Consider the following 27,743-nt stretch of genomic DNA (forward strand, 5'->3'; position numbering starts at 1 on the left):
CCGGGCGGGGCCTCCAGCCCTCCTTAAAGCCCGGCCGCCGCCAGCACCCTCTCTCTCCTCCTCCCTCCTTCCCTCCCCGCCAGCGCCGTGCCGGCAGCATGGGTAGGTGCTGGGCGAGGCGAAGGGAAGGCGCCTCGGGGGTGGGTGACCGGTGGTGGATGCGATGCGATGCGATGCGATGCGATGCGATGCGATGCGATGCGATGCGATGCGATGCGATGCAGGGGCCCTGGAGGGATGCCGCCTCCAGGCTGAGCGTTAGACGGGTCTTCAAGCTGCCTCAACCTTCCTTTCCAACCTTACCGATTCTATGATTCTATCAGGGGCATGGTTTAGAGGTGGACCAGGCAGTCAGGTTAACAGGTTGGACTCGATGATCTCAGAGGTCCTTTCCAACTTTACCGACTCTATGATTCCATCAGACCCGCTGTCAGTGCTGGGCTGTGAGCAGCCCATGGAGAGCTGGCAGCATGGCTGAGGGGTCCCGGGACCCTGGCGGTGGCTCTGCGGCTCGGTGCAGGTCTAAGGATACCTTTGGGTGCCTTGTGCCCCTCTGGGCTATCCCCAGCTACTGCTTCTTCATCGGCTCTCTTCCTCCGGGGCAGCTCTCCCTCTGGCAGCGCTATAGCCAAGCTTGTATGAATCTGCCTGAAACCCTAGTGAAAGCCAAGCGATGTTGCCTTAGCCTCTGTAAGCTCTTTGAGCTGAACCCCCAGCTCTAAGGGTTTTTCTTAAACGTTTAAGGCGTGTGGAGTTTAGAATCCTAGTACAAGTTAAATGTGGTGTTTCTCATAGTTCTTAAATAATGCTTTTGCACAAGGGAGTTTACCTAGGCTTGACCTAATCAGTGTTCTTTAAATACACAGAAACACAGCTGGAAGATTTAGATAAGGGCAGAGCCCGTTTAGCTACTTAATCCTAAAGATTTGTTCCTGTCTAAACTGGAACACCGTAAAAGCACAAACAGCACTTTTTCTGTGGTGTAGCTCTCTGTCGCCCTTCGCTGGACCCTCGGTCCTGCAGTGTCTGAGCCTCTCCTAGCAAGCAGCTCCTGAGCTGGGGAAACCTTGTCTCGCATGGGGCAGGAACCTGAGGTGCCCCAAAAATGAGAAAGTACCATTGCATCTTCAGGAGGCAAATCTGCACCCTGGGGACAGGCAACCATAGTGATGAGCAGGCAGAGCTTGGCAGTGCTGCTGCCCAGAGGGACACCAGGGTCTCGCTGGCTTGGGCAGCCAGCTGGGAAAATGGTGATGGCTCTGGCAAGAGAGAGAAACCCGATGCAGCTGGGTCTGCTCGGGTAACATCAGGTTTGCTGCATTATAGGTTTGCTTTGATGGTTTCCGTGTCAGCACCTTTCTGGAAGAGCGAGGTGTGAAGCAGGGACTCCCGGAGTCACTTGTCTGATGGCAGCAGCATCCTTGTGTAGGCGCTGTAAGGCTGCTCCAAGGAGCAGAGGCAACTGGCTTGGCTGTGCTGCGAGTCAGGTGGCAGGAGAGCAGGCTCGCTCTGGAGCCAGGAACATGCTAGGTGACATTTATGGTTGTGTACAGATTTAGCCTGGCCACAGACATGAAGTATTTCAGCCAGGTAAAGCTGCTGTGATGGCTGCGTGGAGCAAGGCAATGCGCTTCCATCTTGTGATGTGGACCGTGGGCTGCAAGTGCTGCAGCATCCCACAGCATGTCTGTGACTGCAGGGAACCATGCTGGTGGGAGCTGCTGGGGAAGGGGTCAGAGCCATAAGCCTGCCCCCCACCTTGCCTGCAAGCGTGGGAAGGACAGACAGACCCACCGATAAATAACTATTTAGGTTCAATGCTCGAGCCAAGAACTGAGTGGCTTCTGTCTTTACATTGCTTAAAAATATTGAATATCGTAAGGGGGTACAAAGTGCATAACTGTTTAGAGCTTTATTTTGAAAAATGCGAAGCCCTTCAGTATTTTGTGGTGAAAATGAGCAGTTCTGCAGGTCATTCTTTGTGGGGCAAGAATGAGAGGTACCGAGGATTGCCCAAAGGAGGGACTGCTCCAACGTGCCACTAGCAAAACCCAGGTTTATCACTGAAATCAGATGCGAAACGCTGGGTGCTCTGTGCTTTTGAAGGTCTAACCCTGAAGCTGCCTGGCAGTGGAGCTCCTCAGACAGTTTAGGTGCCTATGTTGAAATGTCAGCTTTAATGCCATCAGGAGTTTCCTAACTGTTGCTGTAAAAGGAGAATAGAGGGGAAAAGGCAAAATGGTTGAGAAATAAGTTTACCTCTTAAACACTGAAGTCAGTCAATGTTGTCTGGAAAAAAACGCCTCAGCAATGGCCTCTGTGTAGGGTTTCTTGCAGAGGTGATACTTTTACCCTCTGGAAAGGAAAAAAAAAAACCAACCAACTACAAGTTCCTTGCTATTTTTTTCCCAAGGCTTAGCTAGCAGACAGGAGTGAGCTGCTCAAAGTGATGTTATGAAAAACTGGCAGTATCATGCATATGTGCTGGAAAGGCCGACAAGTGGAAATAATCAAGAAGTTGTTACGAAGATAGTCTAATACCAATGTCTCAGTATCCTTCAGTATATTTGCTCACAAGAGTTGTGTCAGAGACATTACCAATGACTCGGGTATCCGCCTGTGCCGTGAAGTTGGTGTAATAGCACTTTCTGGATGGTATTTTTTTCTAGGAAGATATATTCTTGAACCACCTGCATAATACTTCCTTTGTCTCTATTGCGAAGGTAGTTGTCCATGGCAGTGAAGGAAAGAATCAGATCAATTTGTTTTAATAATTTTTGAAGGTGACTTTATTCAGTATCGTGTCAAACACTAGTGTTGCTGTCAGCTGTTTTGATCCATTGTGAACTCTGGACTAAATCATGATCTTGGCAAACCCATTTTTCTTAGAGATCTATTATGGGCACACTTTATTTGCAAGCAGGGATTTCAAAGTCCACATCTTGTACTTGGTATTATCTTAATGATAATGAACTTGCTCATGTGGTTTTATAGGAAATGCTGACATCCACTATGTAGGCACAGGGCCTTTATCTGAAATGGTGCAAGTGCAGCCTTCAAGCCTGTCCTATGAGCCAAGCAAGCCCTGCAGGACAGTGCTTGGAGGGCTGCCAGGGGTAGCGAACCTGCCGTGAGCAGCTGGAAGTGATTTTGGGGCTGCAAGTAGATGTCCGCTCTCGCTGATCTTAGCGGGACCCCTCTTGTGCTTCCAGGGCTTCCTAGGTTAATCTCCAGGTTATGGGAATGCCTGCTAACGTGGATCACTCTGTTGGATCATGTATTCAGCACTCCTTAAGTCTGAGCCATGTGAAGTTTTCCCCTTTTCAGGACCTGGCATCCACCCTGGCAGGGCATCTTCAGTCTATTCTTTACTCTTGAATTGCCTTTAGGGTAACAGCCACGAGAGGGAATTAAAACAGGATTCATCTTCTGTGCTTGGTAGGGTGGTCTACCAGCACCTTGAATGATACATGGTGAGCAGTCGTAGCAGGGTGGGATGCTTTGTCTCACCAGTCTTTGATGTTTCCCTGGGAATGTATGCGAGTCTATGCATAGCCTGAAAAACAAAAGGCAATCAAGTGAGGTTTTTCTTAATAACCTCCTCGCACCATACAAAGTCCCCCTTTAACAAACTGAAAATTTACCCATCCTGAACAATACTGTGTTTGTTTCATGATTGGTTTTGAGCTGAACTTTTCCCATATCTTCTAGTGGTTTTAAAGGAATGTTACTTAGTAGTGTCTGTTAACTTGTGGTTTTTTTCCCTCCACAGCTGCAAAAAGCAAGGGCAAGTCGGTGAGTATTGTTTTCTATTATAAAAAGTTTCTATACTGACTCTCTTTGGGTTACATTGTTTGGGTAACTTTAGCAGTGTGCAAAAAAAAAAAAAAGCATCCTATAAACATACTTTAAAATAATGAGTTATTGGCCAACATGCACAGAACAGCCTGGTAGCTCATTAAATCCCAGCTAAGCATCAGTGTGCTCACCACCCTGATAAAGTGTCTGAAGAGCCTTTGCTGACTGGGCAGACATCGGCTGGGAGGAGGAGGGTTCCTGGAGTCCATCCTTCATGTGCCTGAGTTGTCATCGTCAGCTGACTCTCCCCTAGGACCCTTTTACCTTTTGGTGTTAGTGTTCTTCCTCTTGAATCTTTGAACTGTTAATGACACCCGCCTCAGCAACCCTATCTCTGCCTTTGCTTTTCTTATCTCGCAAGGTTTTACTCTGCAGACTTTCCCCGCAGCTTTCTCACACCTTAGTGGCTTCCTCAGCAGCCAAAGTCAAAGCTGTGCAGTGGAGTGGTGCCAGACCTGTGCCTGGCATCCCCAGGGCAGGGGAAGGTTACAGAGAGCATTACGAGACATAATCTTCAGGTTACCTCTTCAGTGATGGATCCAGTGCTTTCTGGCCAGTAGAGATCACAGCAGAAGGTGTTTCAGTAAATGTGTGTGTATACACACGTATAATGCACCAGAGGTTTAAGAGGACAGTATAGTGCAAAACAAGAACACTATAGGTCCTATATTATCAAGGTATAACTGCATATTGTCTTCTTGCTTGTGTCATCTTGGAAAAATAGATCTATTGCCTTGGGAAAGACCCTGTAGCTTTCTCCTGCATGCCCCTGTTTGTGCTCAGGTCCAGCTGTGACATGCAAATCTCCACCAGCTCAGGAGCAGCCAGTAGAAACCCACCCGTGGCTGCTGTGCTGACCTGTGAATGCAGGACATCTCTGCCAGGCACATAAGTGCTAGTGGCTTAAAACAGAAACTCAGCCTTGGTGGAAGTTTGTTACCTCCCCAGATGAGCACGTAACACCGCTTTACACGATAAGCAGTTGGGCAGTGTGATGGTGTAATGCTGGGGAGGTTTGAGAACCCCAAGAAGGACAAAAAGGTTTTAGTGAGATTTTGTGAATTTCTGGTGGAGATAGGTCCTGCCAGGACTGCCCTGTGCCTTTTTTCTCTGTAGGCAGGCCAGGCACAGGGAAGGCTATCTCCTGCTTCAGATGGGGACAGCCTCTCCTCCCCAGCTAGGTTATACCCAACTGGTTTAGGGCCTGACCCAACAACTGCCAAAATCAAAACCTTTTGGGTATATCTATGGGTGGTGAGCCAAACCTTCATGGTGTGGTTCCCCATCCACCTCCTCAGGAGCATGATTGTTTGCATGGCTTGGTGAGGGTGCAGGGGCAGGGCTGGGTGCCATGCTTCTGTGTGAATTCCAGTCCACCAAAAGCTGTGTCCAAGTTGGGGCTAGTCATCTAGAGCTCCTGCTATCTTCGACCGAGGGAAGTAGGCACCTTTGAGTGAATTTTGTCTAATTTTGGGATACATGTGGATGGTCTTCCTTTGGAGGCACTTCTTTCTGCCCATGGAGGATGTGATAAATCAAGAGTGACAAGTTTTTATTTAGGCCTCTAATTTCTGTTGCTTTGATGCTAGATGAGTCCCACCTGGCCCTCCCCTCACCTGAAGTCAGATTTTTTCAGTGAAGCTTGCTTATCAAACCATGGGCAAGATGTGCACTATATACTTTGTTCAGCCGATGACAAAGATCAGTGCTGTTCAGGCTGCTTGGACATCCTCATGTCTGGGTCAGACTAAGTCAGCAACATTCTCGCCACTCTCTCTTATTTTCATTTCTCGTGCAGTATTCGTGCAGCTTATTGTAGCACACAAGTCTCACGAAGTGTTGTGTTGTTCATTAAGGCTCTAGCCAGAGGCTTTGCTGGAGACATGGGCTCTCCAATTTACTCATGTCAGGCAGGATTTTCCCACATAAGGTTTCTTTCCTTTTGAGCTACAGAGTTAACCTTTTTCTGTTTCACATGGAATGTGGATTGGTTTGATTCCTAAATGCCCACAATATTTCTTTTTTTCTTGTCCATGCTTCTTAAGTTTCATAACTGTTTTACCTCGGGGATGTTCTGAGGCTTATTAAAAATCTGATTTTTGCAACTTGCAGGATTAAGCCCATAAAAAAGGTAAAATATGGAGGATTATGTTCAACTTGCATTCCTAGTAATTTTAATAGAAATGTATTCATCTACTGAGAAAAGTAGGCGATCCGAAGTTAAACTTCCAATTCTGCTGATCATGCCAGATTTGTACCTGATGGGTGCTTTTTCCCTTTGTTGCAATGGCAAGACCCATGTCAGAAGCTGCGTGATGGTAACTGTGGAGATGCCTATCGCAGCAGGTGAAGGCTCAGTAAATCTGGCAGTTAATGCCATGCCATTTTAGGTTAGGAGTAAAGTCGGTTCTATCAGCAAGTCTGAAAAAATGAAGGATTCTTCATCAAGCAGAGTATTTGTAAGGATTGGGAGCTTTCCCGAGAGGTTTGTTTGAGACAGATAAATACCTCCAGTTGAATAAAATGTTTAAAAATAGCCCCAGGCTTCTAACTTTGGTGTGCTGTGGAGGTTTAGCATGGTGGGGGTTTTGTTGGGTTTGGGGTTTGATTGTTTTCAAAAACATTGGCTTTTTGCATATTTTTGGATACCAGTCAAGATTGCTGTAAGGGTTAGATGCTGAAGACTTCAAATGTGCGTAACACAACACTTGAAGGTCAAATATAGCATTGGTAAAGGTTTCTTGCAAAGGGCAGATGACAAGTCTGTAGAGCTCTGGGGACCAAGAGAGGAGAGTGAGAATTGACTCTTGATTCAGGTAAACCAGTGTCGTTCCACAGAAGCCCATGTGGCCTCCTAACCCCTGAGTACCTACCCACTCCTGCTGAGTCTGTATTGAGCTTGCTCAAGCTGTGGGTCGCAGTAAGCACGGCTCTTTGCTCACACAGTCTGTCTCTTGCCTCCAGCCCAGCTGCTTCGGCTACCCCTTGAGCATCTTCTTCATCGTCATCAATGAGTTCTGCGAGCGGTTCTCCTACTATGGCATGCGAGGTAAGTCCCGTGTCCTGTATGTCCTCTTACCTACCATTACTTACCTAGCCCCGACTTTGGTTTGTAACCCGTTGTTTTGTTCTTCTTCCTACAGCGGTGCTCGTTTTGTATTTCAAATATTTCCTGCAGTGGGATGACAACTTGTCTACAGCCATCTACCACACGTTTGTTGCTCTGTGCTACTTGACACCGATCCTCGGAGCGCTCATTGCGGACTCTTGGCTGGGAAAATTTAAGTGAGTGCTTCCTCAGAAAACAGCCAAAAATCATGAAAGCTCACCTGAGATCAGGGTTATTTAAACCATCACCTAAAGCAGCAGCTTAGAACAACAGCTTCAGAGCTGGTGTTGGCTACACCAGGATTGTTTGTATTTCTTTTTCTCCAGAGCTTGAGGTTTTAATTGATATAGCTCAGACCTGAAACTACGCTATCAGTTAACAAACATTACAGTTCTGCTAATCATTTAAGGGTAGTAGCTTGCTTTCCAAGCATGCTGCATGTTTTTCCTCTCATCTGGACAAAATATAAGCTAAGGAAAGTATTCACCAAGCTGTGAAAATAGATACTGGAGGTTATAATTACATTGGACTGCCTCTTTACCTATTGCAGGTGGCCAATGAAATAGTGAAATACTGTGTTATCTGGTACTAACAGGGACTTAGAATATATTCTAAAATATTCTGCGATTTCTGTATTGACTTGACAGCTCAGTGGGAGGATTTATTGAGTTGCAACTCTTTCTTTAAATGATGAATTCTGGGTTTTTACCTGTGTGCTAGTTGCTCAGAAAAGTACCGCTGAATGAAGTGCTTTGAAACGTAACCAAATTATTTGCAACAGCCTGATCTTGCTCTTCTTTATCAATGTCATGACTCTAATAGTGTTTACTTTGCCTGAAAAAAGCACAATAAAGATTTTTATGGAGGGATATGAATCAGGAACGTTAGCTGACTTGTCAAAGGTCTCCCAGAGATTAGAGACGAAGCTGGCTGTGCAGTTGGTTGGCTGAAGGCTGCACCATCCTCTTCCACTGTGTTGACAGCCTCTGGGAGACCAAGGCTGCAACCCCTGTCAAGCGTGCTCTGTGGAGCTGGCCTGATCAATATAAGCCATTGCAAGTGGCTTGATACCATGCAGACTGCAGACTAAATGTACATGCACTCACTTGTTCAGAGGCTATGATTTTTTTAAAATTTATTTTAAAACTATTTTGGCTTTTACCTGTTTTATCAGATGAAGCTTTGCAGACCTTGCATCCCTTCTCCTCTGGTACTTGTGTATACCAGCGCCACAGCTGCCAGCGCCTGGCCTCCAGACCCTTAACAGGAGCTTGGTAGGATGGTTCAGGGCTTAAAACTGGAACTTCAAGCTTGATAAGAAAAAACATGCTTTTTGAAAAAATATAAATAATTTGCTGGGTTTAATGTATAGATGCCCCAAAATATAGCAGGGTGCCATGAGGAAGGCTGAAACAATAATTCATTAAAAAAAAAAAAATCTATGATGACAAAAGGAAGAGGAGGTTACCCAAGCACTGTTAAGCACTCTTATAGGAGAGACTCAAATCTTCCACAGTCCATGTACTTTGTGCAATGTCTGCCAGGGAACATGCTGGGACCTGCTCACATGTTGTTAGATGTGAAGTTCTTGGGAAAAACAGTACAGAAGTTATGATATTTTCTTTTTAATTGGGAAACATCTACGCAGTGCCAACTGTTGTCTTCACAGCATGCTTATGAGCCTCACCAATAACAACCTGAAGTTTCTCTCCTGGTCAGCTCAGGTTTCGTTTCCGTTGGAAACTTTCTCATAAGTTGTTAAGCCAAGCAACTAAAGTAACTATACGGAAGAGCTATTTTCAAAAAAGTTTGATTTTTATCTAATAAATACCAATAAATAGCAGATTCAGCTTCACTGTTGCCCCACTTTGTATATTTTTTTTTACCCTGTTGCTGGGAAGACCATTTTTAAAAGTCAGAAAAAAATCTTGTTTTAAAGTGAGAAGAACTTCGTCAATGGTGTGAGTGATGCTTTCTCCACTGCTCTTCTGTTGGGGTGCTCCAAACTTGCTGTGAGGATCTCTTGCCTTTCTCAAACAGATTCGGATTGTCCTAGGTCCTTGAGCCTTGCCTTTCATTGGCATGGGCTGCACTGGGTTTGGGACTGCTGCTTCTGCAAACTGGAGTTTTAAACTTCACATAATTGCATCCTATTTCTCCTGCTTTTCCTCCAAACCAGAGACCTGGGTCTGTGCCTATTGAATGGAGCCCCAACCAAGGAAGAAGATGAATGTGGGTTAAACTATAGCCATGTACTTAAACCCCAACAAAGTTAAAATGGAGTATGTTCTTACATACCGGAAAGAGGAATGGACCCTAAAGGAATGGTGGGGCTCGTAATTCTGTAGTATCACCTTCCCAGGCACCTCGTGGCAGAGGAAAGTCAGACTGAAAGCCTGCGGTCTGTGTTCTTCAGTGCTGGTCTTGCTCAGCTCTGAGTTTAAAGATGTTGGCACATTTGCAACTGAGACACCGGAGTAATGGAGTTGTTCACAACAGTGTTTCTGGGATAGTTTCTATGTTTAAAATAGATTCAATTTTTTTTTTTCATCCTTGCAGCTAAAATATAAAAGAACATAGAGAATGTTTAAATAATATAAAAATGGATGTATATTGCATGCTTCAGTCTTGTAGAGTAGTCCGTTTGAACTTCACCATATATGAAATACGATAATGGTATTCTCAAGTTGCTTATTAAAAAGGCAACCACTGAAGATCTTTAAATATCTCCTGTGACTTGGTGATATCTAAAGAACCTTTTTGTCATCTTGCTTTGCTTAATTAAACAAGGCTAGCTAAAGTAATAATAATAAAAAATAAACAGAATAGAAATATTGTGACAGGGGTATGTGGACAGATTTTTACAGTAGCGTGTGATAAGTTGAGTCCATAACTTGTCGTATCTGTTAATTATGCTTCTTTACTAAGCATCTTTGAAATGAGCAAAAGTCTGCATTATCTGTGCGTGTGTGTGTATATGTGTGTAATTGTGTTAACATACCTAAAAAATCATCTCCTCTCTTTACAACAGGACCATTGTCTCCCTGTCCGTTGTCTATACGATTGGGCAGGCAGTCATGGCTGTGAGCTCCATAAATGACCTGACGGATCACAACCGGGATGGCTCTCCCGATATTGTAACAGTGCACATGTGAGTTGCCTTGTACATGGTTTTTTTCCAGGTTGATGATGGGTGGGATAACTTACACCTTAAATTTATGCTACTTGAATTTCAACTGCCTTGCAATTGGTCTCTTACGTATGCTTTAGGTAAGAAAGCAAAGTGATTTTTTTTTTTCTTTTTTCTGCTTTGTTCCAGTGCTCTGTCCATGGTTGGCTTGATCCTCATTGCACTTGGTACTGGTGGGATCAAACCTTGTGTGTCAGCGTTTGGTGGAGATCAGTTTGAAGATGATCAGGTAACAATGTCTTTCAGATTTTCAATCATACAGATATTCTTACTAATGTTTTACTATTATAATCCTCTATTAATACATGTATTTAGACATGTAGTGTTTCCTGAGTAGCTGAAGAAGGAGCTAGATAACTATTTGTCTTGAACTGTGCAAACAGAGCTCCTGATTGTTCAATCTAGGCTGATCAACGTGGTTCTGGCTAAGCCTTTCTAAACACCTTTTTGTTTTTACTGTAGGAAAAACAAAGAACTAGATTCTTCTCTATCTTTTATTTGTCCATTAATGCTGGAAGTCTCCTATCTACTATAATCACCCCAATTCTCCGAGGTAAGGCCACACATTTTTTTATAAAGTAGTCAAAGATCAGTAAAGGATGAGTGGTGGGTTGCAGTCCAGTTAGGTTTAAATGAATAGTCTGTTCTTTGACACCTTGTGGAGTTATCTGGCAAATAGTCTTGAAGGTTTCATGGATGTCATCCAACTTCTCATAGGTGAGGTACTGTCAAGAACAAGCCAGTCTGAGGTCTGAGTTGCCTTTAGGATTGGAAGTACTAGATCTGAAGCCATCAACTTGTATGCCTAATGCACATTTTAATTCCATGGAGGTACAAATGTGGCGCCTCTTCCAATGCCTTTAAAACCATCGCACAAGAAAGAGTTGTACTGTTTGCTGGGAAGGGAAGGGGGGAGAGAGCCCTCTGCTCTGGAAGTGGAGACTATGCTAAAGTGTGCCCATGCAAAGTACAGAAGCATCTATGCATGTGGGAACACATTTATCCATGTGACAATCACATTTTTCATATCGTTAAAGGATAAAGTTATTTTCTCTTCTGCTTGTAATGAATAGCGTGATCCTAAACAAAGAGCAAACAATCCACTGATCCATATGTGTATGGACTTTCACTGCAAGCTTACACAGATGGTGCTGTATGGATGTGCTTGGCAGGAGTTTGAGGAAGGTTGTTTTTCTCAAAAGAAAGAAAATGGCATGCAAATTCTGGAATAACCCTAAAGTAGTGGGCTGAAATTCTGGCTTTTGGATTTCTTGACTGGAACAGACTTTGTAGAAGCATGTTAGATGTTTGCTTAATGCAGATTCTATCCTTTCCCAAAATGGAAGGAGATGTGCATAAGGCACAACACAAGGAACAAGTTTGCCTCCATGCTGATACAGGGTGAAAACTACCTCGGAAAAACAGACTAATACAGCTGAGCAAAGTGGTACCATTACTTCTTGTAAAGGTTTAACTAAAAGGCTAATACAACTAAATCAAGACATTAATTAGCTGCAAGCTAATATTTTTTTGAATCAAACTTTCTAATTCTCCTTTTAGAAGAAGTATGGTGAAAAAGGTAATAATTTTGTTTAGCTTTTTACTTTTCCCTGTTAGTAGCTACGTCCACACCCTGAGCATCATTTCAGGATGTATGCATGAAGTTTAGAAAGTCAAATCACTGACTGCTGCTGGGGAGGGGGTGTTGGTGTGTGGTGTTGGAGAATTTTTTTCGACAAGCTACACTTATTATGTTACTTACATCTTTGTTTATGAACTTGTCCCAAAACTTTTGTGAGCTAGTTCCTTTCTTACGAAGAACATGCATTTGACCCTTCCAGGAGGATTCTTCACTCCTCAGTGTAAAACCAAATGTAAATCTTCTATGAGGAGAGCCTGAGAGAGCTGGGACTGTTCTGCCTAGAGAAAAGAAGGCTCAGGGGGACCTCATCAATGTATAGAAATACATGAAGGGAGGGTGCAAAGAGGAGGGAGCCAAGCTCTTCTCAGTGGTGCCCAGGCAAGGGCAGGGCCAGAGGCCATGGGCAGAGATTGAAACACAGGAGGTTCCCTCTGAACATCAGGAAACACTTTGTCACTGTGAGGGTGACCGAGCACTGGCACAGGTTGCCCAGGGAGGCTGTGGAGCCTTCGTCCTTGGAGATATTCAGAAGCCATCTGGACTGGTCCTGGGCAACTGGCTCTAGGTGGCCCTGCTTGAGCAGAGGGGTTGGACCAAATGACCTCCAGAGGGCCCTTCCGACCTCAACCATTCTGTGATTTTTGTGATGCATAATTCCCCTTTTCGATAATGAAAGATAAGTTTGATACTGATCATCCACTCTGTCAATAACATCAGCAGATTTTTTTTTTTTCCTTGAGTCAACAATGAATGCAAAGAACAGAAACCCTGTGTAAAATACTGGCAGCCCTGACTGGGATTTTTATCTCATGTTACTTTGTACTTCAGCTCAAGAGTGCGGCATTCATAGCAAACAGCGATGTTACCCACTAGCTTTTGGAGTTCCTGCTGCCCTCATGGCTGTTTCCTTGGGTAAGTGGAACTGTTTCCATCTTGCTGCTTCAGTTTCAGATGTGATTAGATGATAATGATCTCAAAATAATGAGAAAGTGCTAGAGATCTCCAGCTGTCAACCTCTACCGATACCTGATAGCTTCTGCAATTTTTGACTTAAACTTTTTCTTGGAGGTGTGGGGGTGGGATTAACCTGAAGCACTCACTTTTGCAGAAGAGACTGATTTAGAAGGGGAGAGTGATGGGGCTGAGGAGAGGCACAAATATACCATTAAATTCTGTACATTATGTAATTTACTGTCTATATTTCTTGGACTACTGGGATGTATAAATAAGATCTTTTGAATGTAGTATGAGAGTTCTGAGAAAAAGTGGGGTTTTTGGAAACTCCCTGTAGTCCAGGATAGTGAACCGCATAAGATAAGCGTCCCTGCACTAGAGAAATGCCATGCTGGTGTGTCGGCATTTCTCAAGCACCTGCATTTTTACTAGCTGCACTATGGGTCACCCCCCGAGCCTTTCTGCTGCAGCACAAAGACCAAGAAACTTGGGGTGTGAGGGGTGAGGGGGGGAGCTTTTTTGAACCCCGTGGCCAGTCTGTACCATGGTATCCCTTGTGGTATCCCCATCTTACCTGTGCACCCAACCCAGGGCGGATGGCAGCTGCTGCGGGGGTTTGCCCGCGTCCTGTCCCGCACGTGGGAGGGTGAGGCCGGGGAACGTGCCTGGGCGTGGGAGCCGAGGACACCTCGGCGGGTCCTGCAGTTCAGGCAGAGCCTCACGTGTCCCTGCCGTGACGTGAGCTGCAGCGTCCTGGACTCCTGAAAAGGAGCCTGCAAAGCTGGCGATCTGGTACAGCAAGGCCAGAGCCAAGGTCCTAAGTGGTCCTTGTTTTGACCATACCTCAAACAAACTAATGTCCCACTGAGGACTTGCCCTAAGAGTTTCCAGATTTAGTCCTTTGCCTTAAATAGTAGCAACCTGCTGATATTAATTTGATTTCTTTTACGGTATGATAACATGCCAGTAGGCACATTCATTGCTCCTTAGAAGGCTTATTCCTACCCTGATGTAACTCCTTGATTGTTATGGTTTCCACACCAAATTTGCCATGACCTTCAATTAATCCTGAGCTGCTTTCTGTTTGCGTATTTTAGTTGTGTTCATAATTGGAAGCGGCATGTACAAGAAAGTTAAACCTCAAGGCAATATAATGATTCAAGTTTCCAAATGCATTGGAGTAAGTACTATTTGTATTCCCCAAAACCCTGACAGCAATTTTTAAAACTGTTCAGTGCACTCGCCTAGATCAGAAATTTGTCATAATATGAGGAAAGCTTCTGAAGTTTTTTTACTTTTTCCTTACAGAAGGCTTCTTACTGACACCTCCAGATTCACAGACTGTCTTTTCATTTATCTATATCTTGGTTTATATCTGAATTTACACACCAATGACTTTGTTTCCTTTGTGTATAAAAGCTTATCCTTACTTCTGGGAATGATTCCTTCCTCATTTCTATACCTTTATGCAGCCCTGTAGGACAAGATAAACATGCCTTGACCTGAGTGAAGAACAGAGCTACTAGTAGCTCTTATCAGCAAAAATGTATTTCTTATTAAAGGAATGTTATTTATAATGCAGAGGTATATTGGTCCCTACTGTATTAGGGAGGTCAGGGGGGTTACGTGTCAGTGTAAACCTGCAAGGAAGGGAGCTAAATCTGCGTAACACTGCATGTCCCAACTTCACAGTGCCTCAGCTTTGAGATCAGGGGATTTTTTTTCATTTATGGACTGCTTCATTCTCCATGCAGATATGCCAGCTTGTTATAGCCCAGACCATTGCTTGTCTTGTAAGCAGTGTCAAAACCAAATCTCTGCGGGTGACTTTGGCCGTTGCTTAGAGTGCTGCCTCTAAGGTCCAGCTCAGCTTTGCATGTTATTCCATGCAGAAAGTCTTAGGCGTTCCTCAGGACTATATTTGTGTATATTCAGTGTCGAGGCATGAGGAATATCTACAAGATAGGGCTTCTCATAGTGAAATGTACTCTTACAGCTATTGACTCTGAAAACCTCTGCATACGACATTCTTCTGTTTATTGTTGTACATAAGTCTGAAGGAGGAACTTGAAGACCTGCCTAACAGTAATCCACATTGAGAGGCTACTCTGAGCTGTTTAGTTCACCTAATCCCAGGTGCCCACTCCACTGGATATGCAGCGTGAGGCCTTAAATGTATTATTCCTTTAGATGCCTAGAGCAGTTAACAGAAGTCACCTCTAGCACCCTCTAAAGCAGGAGTGTCATCTTTAATGACAAGACAGCTTATAGCATTACAAATACTTGTAATGCCATTAAACAAAATTCTGTTTCTCCTCAGTTTGCCATCAAAAACCGGTTTCAGCATCGCAGCAAGGCGTTCCCCAAGAGAGAGCACTGGCTAGACTGGGCGAGTGAGAAGTATGACGTAAGTACTGCCTGAGCATTCCTGTGCTGTGACATCCCCTGACCGCCACTTCTCTTCTGTCTGCTCTGATCCAGTGCCTCAAGCGCCGGGCAAATAAATAGTTCTGGGCTTCTCAGTCATTTAGAAGCTAATGGTCTCACCAAACCTCAGTGCTCCCCTGGGATTGCAGGTTGCCACCCCAGCTCCCATGGGAGAAAGCAGAGCTGTGTATGAGTTGATGTTCTGTGTGATCATCGGCTGCCCAGGGAAATTCAAGAAAGATGAAGAAAAGACCATTTCCCTTGCTGAACAAACACAAGCGCCTCTTAGTTTTTTAATTAGTAAAATAGCAAGCATTATCCCTGTCAACTTTTTGCTTTCTTTCAGTAAACCAGCTTCAGAACCAACTTCAAACAAAAATATGCTGGTTTAAGGACTGCAGAAGGGAAATACGGCCATGGTGTTGGCTGTCATCATTAATGCCCAGGGTCATAACACTTGTCTTGGGATCAAACTGCAGAATTATGCTTAGGAATTTCTGCTTAAGTGGATAAACACAGCATCCCCCCAGCCTCAGTACAAGCTCCTTCCCATGACTCTGAAAGCCTTGTGTCCCATAGTCTCCAGCCATGTCCCTTGCCTCCTATCTACCCTGCCCTGTTGTCAACAGCAGCACAAACCTCAGCCTGTCCCCTTTATTTTCCTTTTGCCTAATGCATTTTTCACATGTGAAATGCATTCCTCAGTCACCTGTCGTTCAAACGCCTCCTTCCTAGAAACATAAAGCAGCACTAAGTGCTAAATCTCATGCTGCCATCAGCATGCATGCCAAGAGACACAGGTTTCTAAGATATCGATGTCACCTTTAACCGGAGGCCCTTCCCACACCCACAGGCAGACTTTGTGCTTTTTAACAGAAATCAGCAGAAGTACCCCCAACATACAAAGTTCAGGACATGGGTAAACATTACATGATGTGTCTCTAACTGTTGTGCTTGCAAATAGTAGGCTGCAACTGTGTCTTTTTTTTTTTTTTTTTTTTTTTCCTTTTGACTAATTCCTCTTGTGCAATTTTCATTTGCTGCAGAAACGATTGATTGCTCAGACTAAGATGGTGTTGAAGGTGCTTTTCCTTTACATCCCCCTCCCCATGTTCTGGGCACTTTTTGACCAGCAGGTAAAGTAGAAATTGTTTGGCTTAGCAATTAGGGGTGTACCACGTCACTCTATGTACTCTGAGGTCACCAGACATAAAAGGTGCCTATATGAGGGTGGAAACTAATTCTTCGCAAACTTTTTAACCTGGTTCTAATGCAAAGGGGTAGTTATTGAGTCACGTCAGTACGGGATGTTCTGCAGCCAGGGGAAACTCAGTTTACCTAGACATGCCCAGGACTGATTCAGTGACTGAGACCTCTCCAAGTCTTGTATCAGGCAGGGCTCAGAGGATGAAACAGTAATTTAAAGCTTGCTTAATTCTAATTCTTCCACTCTCAGTTGGGAGATGCAATGTAGAGTCCTAGTGTAAATGCTCTGGAGAATCAGGGATGGAATGAGCTGGATGCCAGCTGGCTTAATCACTCAAACTTGTTAAGTACCTCACACCTTCAAGCATAAGTATAAGCCCGTAACTCCCTGTCACTTGGTGGACTGAGTGCTCAGGACTTGTGAAAGCAGGCTTTCAGAGTTAAGTGTTGAAGTATTTAGGAGGGTATCTGAGAGAACCAGGGACCAAAAACTTTACCCAAGGGGGAGTGTAGGAAGTTTGGTCCAGATTGCCTGCGTCGTGCTGCTTTAGTCTAGTACAGCGAGCTGTAACTGGCGGTGTGACCTGTGACAAATAGGCAGCCCTGCTGTGAAATTCAGAACTAAATACGCATTACATGAATAATAACTATCACACCTCTCAGTGGTACACCATGGTTAAAGGCTCTTGCCCCAGATGCAGAGATGCACCTTCTTGTCTCACCCTGGGCTCAGGCTGAAAGTCAGCCCTGCTTGACCCAGCTCTAGGCAGGTTTTCTGGGCAGAGGCTCAAGGTAGGTCCAGCCCTGGCTTGGCCACCGCCGGCTGGGCTGCGTGCAGGAAGGACGGGCACGTTGGTGGCGTGGGGTGCTCGGGCTCGGGCAGGCGGCACAAAGGCGCTCGGGCGGCTTCCCTGCGCCGCACGCGGCAGCGCGGGAGGTCCCTGCCATCTCTCCGGCCAATCTCTGCGTCTAAATTATTTGCCGCTCCATTTCACGAATCTGGTAAATAAAGTGAAATGGGCCACAAGGATCACTTTGTTCAAATGTTTACATTGCAGAGTAAGAATACTCCCGTAGCAAGCTAGTTTTATTTTTTTATTATATTGCGTGTCTTTCACATCACTTGACATATAAAAACGATTTAAGAGGAACTTTGGAAGATTGATTTACTGTGGCATTTAACTTTCTCTTCTTTTGTTAAGGGATCAAGATGGACACTGCAAGCCACAACAATGGATGGGAATTTTGTAGGTTACTTTTTATTGCCTTTTTTTTTTTTTTTACTTAATTAACATTTACTTTTTATTTGTTGTCATAATATTAAAACCTGTTTATCTTTTCTTCACCAGGGATCTATTCAGATTCAGCCAGACCAAATGCAGGTACAGTAATCTTCTGTCTGAGAATTCTAAGTACTTCCCAAAGATTTTATATATATATATATATATATATATATATATATATATATATATTTCAATTGCCCTTGATTTAAAAAAGGACTTTGAAAAATACTTACGTTTTTCCCTTCTTATGTTCATATTCAACAGACTGTGAATCCAATCCTGATTGTTATAATGGTCCCAGTTGTAGATGCTGTGGTTTATCCTTTAATTAAGAAATGCAAGATCAATTTTACGTAAGTTGATGTACTTACCTGAATTCAACATGGGCTCATTTTAGTGGTTTCTTTAAACTGCTCTTTCAGCCCTAATGTAACAAGAGCAAGAGTTCAGCTAGGGAGAATATAGTGCGCTTAAAATGGAGTTTATATTTTAAACGAATGTAAATAAAAAAAAATATAGGACTCTGCAAGTGGTATGTACAGGCACCACAGACTAGATGAAGAGAATCTAATAGCGAAGTAACAATATTTTCCAGTCAAGGGCAAAATCTTTTGACTGCAGGAGAGATGCTGTTTACTGGTTTCCACTTGCCCCATGTCTATGCCCTCTCCCTCCCAAAGTATAAGAAGTAGAAATACAACATGCATCCTTAGCATGTGTCACGTTTTGGGCTTAAAACTACCTGAGCCGAGATGTGTTTCCTCTTCGGTCCCAGTGAGGAGTCTGGCTCACTGGATACTTCTAGGCGTAGTTTCAGAGGGCATTGCACGTTATTTTTAATGCTGGTAACAAAGTGGCTAGCACTTGCAAGTTGGAGGGGCAGAAGAGAATATAGTTCTCAAAACAATTCTTACAGGGCTAACGTGCAATGCTGTTTTTCCATCTACTTATGAAAAATCGGGGGGGGGGGGGGGGCGTGTGTGCTGTGCTGGAAACACTGTCATTCATTGGTGGACACTCTACATCTGACAAATGATACCATAAATAAAATATCTACCTTAAATTTACCCTTACAGCTTATGTGAATGTCAGTAGCTGTCTCCTAATTCAACATATTTCCCTGGCTTTTTCTATTCAATATTATTTTGATTTAAACATAGCAATATAGACACAAGTTGTTATCCTTTTTTAAAAGGCGTAACTTTTTGTCTTTCCATTGTTTTAAAGTTAACAACCATATTGGGTTGTTTTTTTCTTCCTGCAGACCAGACTTTTCCAGAAAACTAATAATTATGCTCAGCCAATGTTTGAGCCCAGCACATGCAGAGGAACGGGTTATTAGGATGCTGCAGGAAAGCTGTATTTCCTGATAGTGTAACTATGAATTGAGGCACCCAGCTTAGCAGAACACTTTCTGTAACAACATCAGCCCTTCAGATGGTGATAACGTGCTGGTTGCGGCCATTTGAGTTTCCCACTGTGGAAAGAACACATCTAACAGCTGAGCTTTCAATTAATATTTGTTTTATAACTCACGTATGTGTTTTGTTTCTGTACTAGGCCCCTGAGGAAGATCACTGTTGGTATGTTCCTTGCAGCTTTGGCTTTTATTGCTGCTGCCCTTGTGCAAGTGCAAATAGATGTAAGTTCAGCCACATGCAAGTATTTACTATTAATGTTTAGTTGTTAATACAGAACAAAGTCTGTTTAAGGTGAAAATGAGCCAAGACTCCTAAATTTGGAACAAAGCATATGAGCACAGAAGTAGAGGAAGGGAAAATATTATGCTAATCACACTATTGCATTGTACTTTAATAAAATTAACTAGCTATGAACAGCATCCTGAAAAAAAAAAATCTCATCTGCTGTTAACATAAATCACACATTAAAGGCAACCTCAGGTCTTTAACCTGAGATTAAAAGCTGAAAACCAGAGATCTGTTTGACCTACCAGGGAGCTGCTTTATATCTCTGATCTCTTCTGATATTTAGACTGGAAGCGAAGTGTGACAGGCCACAGTCTGGGAAGCATCAGCACAGCAAAGATGATACCTGTTTAAGGCAGGATTCATCACACCTAACTTGCCTTGCCCCAAAGGGAGGTGTCATGCCTGAACCAGGTATAGGTTCCCCTCTAGCTGGGGAGTCAGCAACACCTCTGGGAGCTGATCCATTGCATCCCAAGATCTGAATAGCTATCCAGAGGTGCGTGCCTGTCATCACGCGCTCTCTAGGTGAGATGCTCAGCTCTTAAATAACTTTAGTTAGGAATGAGGAATTCTCTCCTTAATGGAGAGAATGCCTGGGTCTGGCAGTGAAACAAGTTTTATATTCAACTGTTGAAGTTGAAAGTAAAGAATCTGGCCTTCAGTTGGTACAAACACATCCAGGTTGTCTCCCTTGAATGCCCTGTTCAGAAGGCCAGAGCTGTGCACACACACCTACTGGCACTGGGCAGAAGCTTCATCAAAGCTGGTAACTTCCCAGACTGTTGCACAAGAATCTCCTGCAGAAAGGTAAAGATGGATCTGGTTTTGTTGTGTGACGTACCTAAAGAGATTGAAGCGGACAGAAGTATGGGAAGGGAGGAAAGGATGAGGCAGGACTGAAACAGACACAACTCTTGCAGCTCTCGATGCCCTGCAAGAGCAGAAGCTATTTACTGTTAGACCTGGTGGGAAATGGAGTCTCCAGAAGTTCAGTTTCTCTGGGCTATCACACCGGGCAGTGCCCATACACGCTTCTGCCCAGTTCAGCAGCACCAGTGCTGGGGGAGAATGAGTCAGAACATGGTACAAAGAAACTGAGGACCCCAGGCTGCCATAGTATGTGGGAAAAGCCCATTCCTTGAACTGCAGAGTGGCCTTGGTAGTGGCAGCACGCTGCAGGACACGATCAAAGAGGAACCGCGTCCGGCCATGGAGGCATTGTTGTGGATGAAAGACTTCTTTCCTGAGGCAGCAGCAAGGCAGCTTGTGAGACTAGTAACAAACCCCATTATTAAAGTTGCATCCCTCTGACAATCGCAGATCATCAGGCAAATGCTAGTCTTCATCATGAGATAACGAAGATCACAGTAATTATAGTACCTTTTCCATGTGACACAGGATAGGGCACTGATTTTACTTTTTTCTGTCCTACAGAAAACTCTTCCAGTTTTCCCTGCAGCTGGGCAATCCCAAATCAAAATAATAAATCTAGGTCCTGATAGTGTGACAGCTCAGTTTGAACCTCAACTTAAGAATGTGACTGTAATGTCTATGGAGTCGGTAAGTAAGGGGAGAAAGGGAACAGCAAGTTTAAAAAAAAAAAAATCTAATAGAGTAAGTCAAAGTGGTTCTTAACTAATGGTTCAAAATTGATGCTTTTCTAGTTTTTTCTCTATTAATTTTAAAGATTTTTATATATATATATATATAGTGGAATTAATTGTTACTGAAAACAGTGAATGAAGACATGGTAGCTGTTTCAATATTCTAAGTAGTACTAGTTTGTTTTGGCAAGAGGTTTTTTGGTTTTGTTTTTTTCCCCCCCCAAGAAACTAAACAGTGATTTTGAACTAATTGAAAATTTCACTCTTGCTGAAAAGGTGCCATTGCTTAACAGTACGAACAGCCCTTCCTCCAATAAAAGTCCGTTCAGCTCTAGTAAGTCACTGCTCTTGCTGTGAGCGATCACTTACTTGAATAGGGAGTTTTTTCTGTGGCTACATCACATATATTAAGCTTCAGATTTTGTTGTCAAAGAACCTTTTCAGGTTCTATTACAGTACAACCTTGATAGCCCTGTTGACAGAAAAATGTGGTGGAGCTGATGGACGTTTTTAATAATGGATGCTAGGAAGTGTGTTCTCTGATAGCCTCCAGTCCTGTTTCCATTCGAAAAGAGAAACCCTATTCTATCCTCCTCCAAATTTGCCTTACATGGAAACAGACCTGTCAGGAGAAGATAAGGGCACCCAAATTGCATGCTGATGCAGAATTTATATAACCATGATGCCTGAAAATGAAGGGTGTAAAATGCTCCACTCCCTACTATAGACATCTTATAATCCAGATGTTTTGGATTATAAAATGCTTTTCATAATCCTGTAAAACAAAAGGGTTATTTTAGTACTACATTAACACGTTTATTACTGTTTTAAGTATTTTATGCTGATGAAATATATTTAGAATATTTAAAACGTGTCCTGGTAATAGTCACTCCTGTTATGCTGAAACCGTAAAGATGCAGCTTGCATTTACTTCTCTTAGGAGGTGTTTCCATTTGGAAAATGCTGCATCTTACACTAATGCTGTCTCTGTAGCTAAACAGAATTTTACTTGGTGGTGGTAAGCCTGATCTATCTGGAGCAAGAAACACACAGGAAAATATGTCAGCTATTCCACAATGCTTGCGGGAAGCTCGTGTTACTTTGAAGCTTGTTTAACAAAAGAAATTAATAAAAACTCATGATCAAATGAAATTAGTGCTTGATGTAGAAAACCTAACAAAAATGAGAGTTGGGAGATGCTTACTATCTCTGGCACTTCAGAAGTAACAACCCTGTAAACTGCTGACCCCCTGAGCCCATAACACTCCCTCAAAGGTGTAGACAAATATGCAGTTGCATGGAAATTCAGAGCAATTCATTTCTCTTTGTAGACGAGCTACATGACATTTGAGACTTCTCAGTTGAAGTCATTAAATATAAGCTCCGGAGGAAAAGTTACTACATTTACCGATTTGCCAGGGGGAAACCGTGCTACTCTTGGAATTAAAACTAATGCGGCAAACATTGATGTTAGAAGGGTAAGTCTGCTTAATTCCCAAAATATACATTAATGACTTGGCAACTATCTACGTGGAGTGTGTGAAGCTGAGAGGACAAGCTCTGGGTAGCTTTTCCGTTGTCTTATTTTCTGTCTCTCCCCCTCTCTGCTGTATCAGTGAGACTGGTGAGCTGTAGAGAGCAGGGCAGGATGTTGTTTAAAAAACAAAAGTAAAAAATGACCAGCTTCGTATTTAACTTGACAATTACCCTTTCACCAAGACTTAAATGTGTGGTCATACAGCGTTTTCTAGTAGACATGTATCTCAGTAGGAACCTAAAAGGAATTTTCTAGTAGACATGTATCTTAGTAGGATCCTAAAAGGAAAGGTCTGGAGCCTTGCTCTGAAGCCTCTGTTAATTCTCACTGCCATGTAATAGTGTACATTTAAGCTGTTCACTGACGCCAACAAAGTATCTTGATAATGGTCTCTTCCACCAGCTGTCTGAAGATGCCATGTCAAAACCAGAAGAAGGAAATAATCTCATCAGGTAGAGTTTGTTTTGCTCCTAAATTTTGGCAGTAGTGTGACTTCAGTCTGCCTCTTGAGTCGACTCTTCTTAACATAGCTTTCTATCCTGTAGGAAATATCTGCTTGCTGGACACCTCACTCAATGTTTAGGGGCTGTAGGAACTTCTGGGGCATGAGTCATCTAAGCCATCTTGCATATCTGCTTTGGGTATAATTTAGCTAAAATTGGAAGTGCATGTTTTGCTTCATTGTCTAGACTTTTTTGTAGACAACCAGCGCAGATTGCATGTCTATACCTCCTTTTTAATCTTGGGTAAGAAGCATCCTACCACTTCTCTGATTTTCTTCTGCATCTTCCATTTGCAGATGTATTTGTTACTCGCTGTAGTAAAGGCTTGCTTTGGACATTCTCCTAAGCAGGCAGTGGGCTGATGTGGGTCTAGCTTGCTTTTCTGCATTAACCACATTTTAAGAGACTTAGAGTTCTTTCAAAAATGTTAACTGATAAAAATGAAAGGGGAAGACTTGATACTTGTTGTGCTGCCAGTATTATAGTTAAAAGTAAAACCTGTATTCTTTGACTTATGCATATTTTGTTTAGTATTTCATCACTCTTGCATTTTAAAGGTTCATAAACAATTTGCCCAATACTATCAACGTGACTATGGGTGGCACTTCTTTTGGAGTACTGACGTCTCTTTCTGCCAGTAACTACAGCCTCTTTCCAGGAGGAAGGTAAGCATTTTCCTTTACCTAAACCTAACCACTTAAAGACATACTCATCCTTGGGAACAGGACATAAAACTCTTATTTTATATAATACACACAATTGTCTATACCTATGGTCTGAACTGTTTGGTTTTTTTTTTTTCTTTTTCAGAAAAGATGAGATTACAGTTATTACAAATGCAATGTCTTGTTCACGTACTTCAGAAGCACTTGGATTTGGCAGTGCCTACACAATTGTAATTGACAAGGTGAGTTGCCAGTGCTGTCGGATGGACAAGACAGAATTACTCTTCATGTCAATATTTTCTTTAATTAAAAAAACACTCGTAGAATTATCCCTCTTGCTCTTAATTCTACATATGGTAGAATTATTGTATGTTAAACAGAACATAAAACCATCATTAGCTATAAAAATAATGCAAGAATTCATGTTCATCACTAATGGCCTTCAATCTTTAGCCCTGTTAGACACTAAGGATTTGCATGAAGTCTGCTGTAAAACAACTACTACTTTATAATTAGGTATGCAGTGCTTCATATACAGTGTTTCTTACTTACCCAGAACTTTGTGTATATATGATTATAGAGATGATACAGAACTGCTTAGAGTGCCTTTAGTGTACAGACTTGTTATCACTGTTCCTAATGTGCTATTTTAATTTCCAGTGTTCTGGAGGCATTCTTAATGTAGCATATTCTGAAGATATTCCACCCAACACAGTCCATATGGCTTGGCAGATCCCTCAGTATTTTATTCTTACGTGTGCAGAAGTGGTCTTCTCTGTCACTGGCCTGGAGTTTTCATACTCACAGGTAGGTTTTGCTCTTCAGAGCTCTCCTTGTGTTAAGAATCCTGGTACAAATGAAGATCTTCTGTGAGTTATTGTTTTTAAGTGGTGGTTCTGTATTGCTGCTTCGTTTGAGCAGTGATGTCCTCCAGAGCTCCCTAGTAGGCCTAAAGGCTGGCGCAAGTTGGCCTTGTTTCGCTAACATTCAGTGTTTTCCGTGAAGCTATGCTGAATTATATCATTTGAAGACTTGACCACCAGTCCTCAAATCTCTCTCACGTGTGAATTTCCACTGAAAATAAGTGGAACTGTACGGCTGCTGTAAAACCAAACTGGAGAGCCCTCAAATATAAAATGAACAAGTACTGACGCCTTATCTCCACACCAATTTCCTCCATGCAGTCTTTAGCAGCAGTTTAATTATACACTCTTAATTCCTTTGTCTTCCACCTCTGGTTTGTATTATTAGCTGTGTGTATTTCTCCCTTAATTCTGAATCTATAAACTGCAGTGATGGGAATATTGTAGGATGTGGCTTGCTAGACTACGATGCACTCAATTTCTTCATTTAATGTGTGCCATGTGCAACTGAGTCAGATGTAAAATGTGCCTGTTAGTTAGTCAGTGCCTACAAAGTAAAAGGTGTTATAGTCAGTACTAGTAATCTCTTGCTCCTCAAAGCCTTACCCAGGCCTGTTCAGTTCTCTAGCAATTTTTAATTAAAAAAATCCCCAAACTAACCAAGAAATCCCCCTCCCCCTCAGAGAACCAGTGTTTGTTATAATGTAAAGAATGCAGTAAACATCAGAAAATAAGTGATAGCAGTCTTTGACTAAAACTTAAGTGCCTTTACTTCTATAGGCCCCATCGAACATGAAGGCAGTGCTGCAGGCAGGATGGCTCCTAACGGTGGCTGTCGGTAACATAATTGTCCTTATTGTGGCTGGAGCATCCAAACTCAGTGAGCAGGTAAGCACACAAGCAAGTGGCATGTTTTTATATTGCACGAGGAGAATGCAGCTCTAATACAGGGGGGCAGTCATGGCTGATAATCCTCAACCACAACTTTTGAACATCAGCATTATGGTGGATTTGCATTTATAATCGGGATGTAGGAGGTTAGTGTTAGCTACAAGAGTGTACCAGTCAGTTGTAGAACTAGTGCTTGACTGAATCTCATTAGCGTATATAAGTAATGGAGTTATGAATCTTTTGTAAGCTATCTGGATTAAAACTAGTGTTGAAGGCTGTAACAACAGGGTGGTAACCTGTCTTCTGGAGCCGCTGCTAAAGTTTCTGTTGGTCTTTTTCCCCCAGCACTTCCCCAATGTGTGTACACATGTACGTACACAAATTAAACAACTCAAACAAACAAATGCTGCTTCAATAAAGGTTTCTGCTTCTTATCTGTTGTTTGCCATTCCTAACTCTTGCTCTCTCAGGCTCCTTCTCTTGCAAGCAGCAGTTTCTAGCATCTCTACAATAAAGATTGCTTCTCATGGTGTGGAAATGCTGTGAACTTCTGGGCTGAAATTCTAGACTAATGGGATTAAAACCTACCAAAATTCTGTTCACTGCTAATGAACCTTCACCTGCATACCTCAGCCTTGCCCTGTCCCTTCTTCAGGCTCCATTGGTTTCAAACCTCACTCCTTGGGGCATGAAAGCTGTGGTTCTCCTGGTGAAGAGTATTTGGACAAGACTTTCTCAGGCTACTTGTGGCACTCCCTAATGAATCAAAAGGGATATCTGAGAGAGGGGAGAGCGTGTCTTTGAAATGGGTCTGGTAGTCCTGGTTTCAGCTAAATTAACCAGAAGGAGCATGAAACAGAGCTGTTGAGGCTTTTTAGGTGGAGATAGTACTTTGAAAACAAAGTTCCTGGTCTTGCTCTCTGCCCAGATCTGTGGTCAGTAGAAACTTTACTGCTGACCTAAGTGGAAGCAGGATCACTGCCAGCCTGGTTAAAAATGAGATTACCTGACCAAAAGGAGGGGCTGACTTTCTTTTTCAGGCTTTCACTCCATTCCCAAGCCTCCAGGAAAAGGATATTGTAGAACTTTCCAGCATTCATAGAACTTTTGCCTCTTCATTGAAGACAAAACTGGTGAAAGGGCCTCAATTCTGAGTTGCTTTAATATGTATTATATACATTTAATACTTAGTCCTTTAAGTCACATGGTACTTGTTATACGTGCTCAGTTTCACATTCTGATTAACTTCTTTCCTTGCAAACAGTAAAAAGCGTGATTCTTTTGAGGAATGAATATTGATGGATAAATTATACTTTTTTTTTTTACAGTGGGCAGAGTATGTGCTGTTTGCTGCCTTGCTGTTTGCAGTTTGCATCATTTTTGCTGTCATGGCTTATTTTTACACCTATGTTGATCCAAATGAGATTGAAGCCCAGCTTGATGAGGACGAAAAGAAAGAAGTTGAAAAGGATCAAGATGTCTGTGAAAAGAAAGATGAAGCTGACTCTCAGATGTGAAAGGTGTATTCAAGGAGTGTTTGTAAATTATGGTATCCTGTTAACAATCCCTGCAGTAAGAGAAATCGGGGTACCAGTAACACCTCTGGCTAGTAAGTCTAATGGGAGAGGTTAAGAAAAACTGTTTTAACTTAAAATGCAGCCTCTCGTGGGAAGCAAGAGGAAAAGATTAGTGTCTCTTGTATTGAACATGGTATCCTGAAGAAACTCCAGCAGAATTTGCACTCTTAATGTACCTCAAGCTTAAATCTATAGCATTAAAATATTGAAATTGCACTCAGCACTATTAGACCCTGTGAAAAGATGTATTTTTATACTGCATTTCAATTTTATGTCATGAAAGAAACAAGTATTGCCAAGAAATAGTAATCGAAGCCAAGCTGTCTGCATGACCCCTCTAGCCTCACTGTTACTTGAAAGCAGCAGGTCACCGTGTGCCTTAAATTCCTTTGTACTGCCTTACAGATAATGGGAGGAAAGCTCTGGCATTGCTCAGATTAAAATGCTGTCTCTGCTCCACATGGCAGTAACATGGACATGCACTGTAATATGATGTTTTATGTGCCTGTTAATTACCCATTTACCTCCTGTTATGTTTTTAATTAAATGTATTAATGAGGTGTCCACTCAGGTAAACAGACAATGGCAAATGACATTTGCAATAAGCAACAGCAATAAAACTTTTGTTGTAACAAAACAATGGAAGTGATGTAAAAATATGACTTACAGTTGCATATTACCAAAACTTGATACCACCTGCTGCTTCATATGTGCTCCACCACTTG

At 42.7% G+C, this 27,743-nt stretch overlaps 1 protein-coding gene across 1 annotated transcript; it reads left to right on the forward strand.

The window, feature by feature from the left end:
* Positions 1 to 27,743, forward strand: SLC15A1 (solute carrier family 15 member 1). The gene is made up of 23 exons (XM_087757207.1): positions 1 to 102; positions 3,773 to 3,795; positions 6,823 to 6,907; positions 7,002 to 7,143; positions 9,999 to 10,118; positions 10,287 to 10,386; positions 10,620 to 10,710; positions 12,628 to 12,711; positions 13,851 to 13,933; positions 15,074 to 15,160; positions 16,227 to 16,316; positions 17,589 to 17,633; positions 17,736 to 17,768; positions 17,934 to 18,022; positions 19,230 to 19,311; positions 20,813 to 20,938; positions 22,314 to 22,460; positions 22,922 to 22,971; positions 23,580 to 23,687; positions 23,833 to 23,929; positions 24,348 to 24,494; positions 25,331 to 25,438; positions 26,770 to 27,743. Exons 1-23 carry the CDS (start codon positions 99 to 101, stop codon positions 26,956 to 26,958), a joined length of 2,130 nt encoding a protein of 709 aa, XP_087613333.1. The 5' UTR covers positions 1 to 98; the 3' UTR covers positions 26,959 to 27,743.

Source organism: Nipponia nippon, unplaced genomic scaffold (genome assembly GCF_047370975.1).
Source record: "Nipponia nippon isolate SJK-2023a ecotype South Korea unplaced genomic scaffold, ASM4737097v1 scaffold_2, whole genome shotgun sequence".
Lineage (NCBI taxonomy): Eukaryota > Metazoa > Chordata > Aves > Pelecaniformes > Threskiornithidae > Nipponia > Nipponia nippon.

Excerpts from the sequence above, each read along its gene's own strand:
- SLC15A1 (XM_087757207.1), top strand. Across the intron at positions 19,312-20,812 it reads TTGTGCAAGTGCAAATAGAT|AAAACTCTTCCAGTTTTCCC; the intron begins GTAAGTTCAGCC and ends TCTGTCCTACAG. Across the intron at positions 22,972-23,579 it reads GAAGGAAATAATCTCATCAG|GTTCATAAACAATTTGCCCA; the intron begins GTAGAGTTTGTT and ends TGCATTTTAAAG.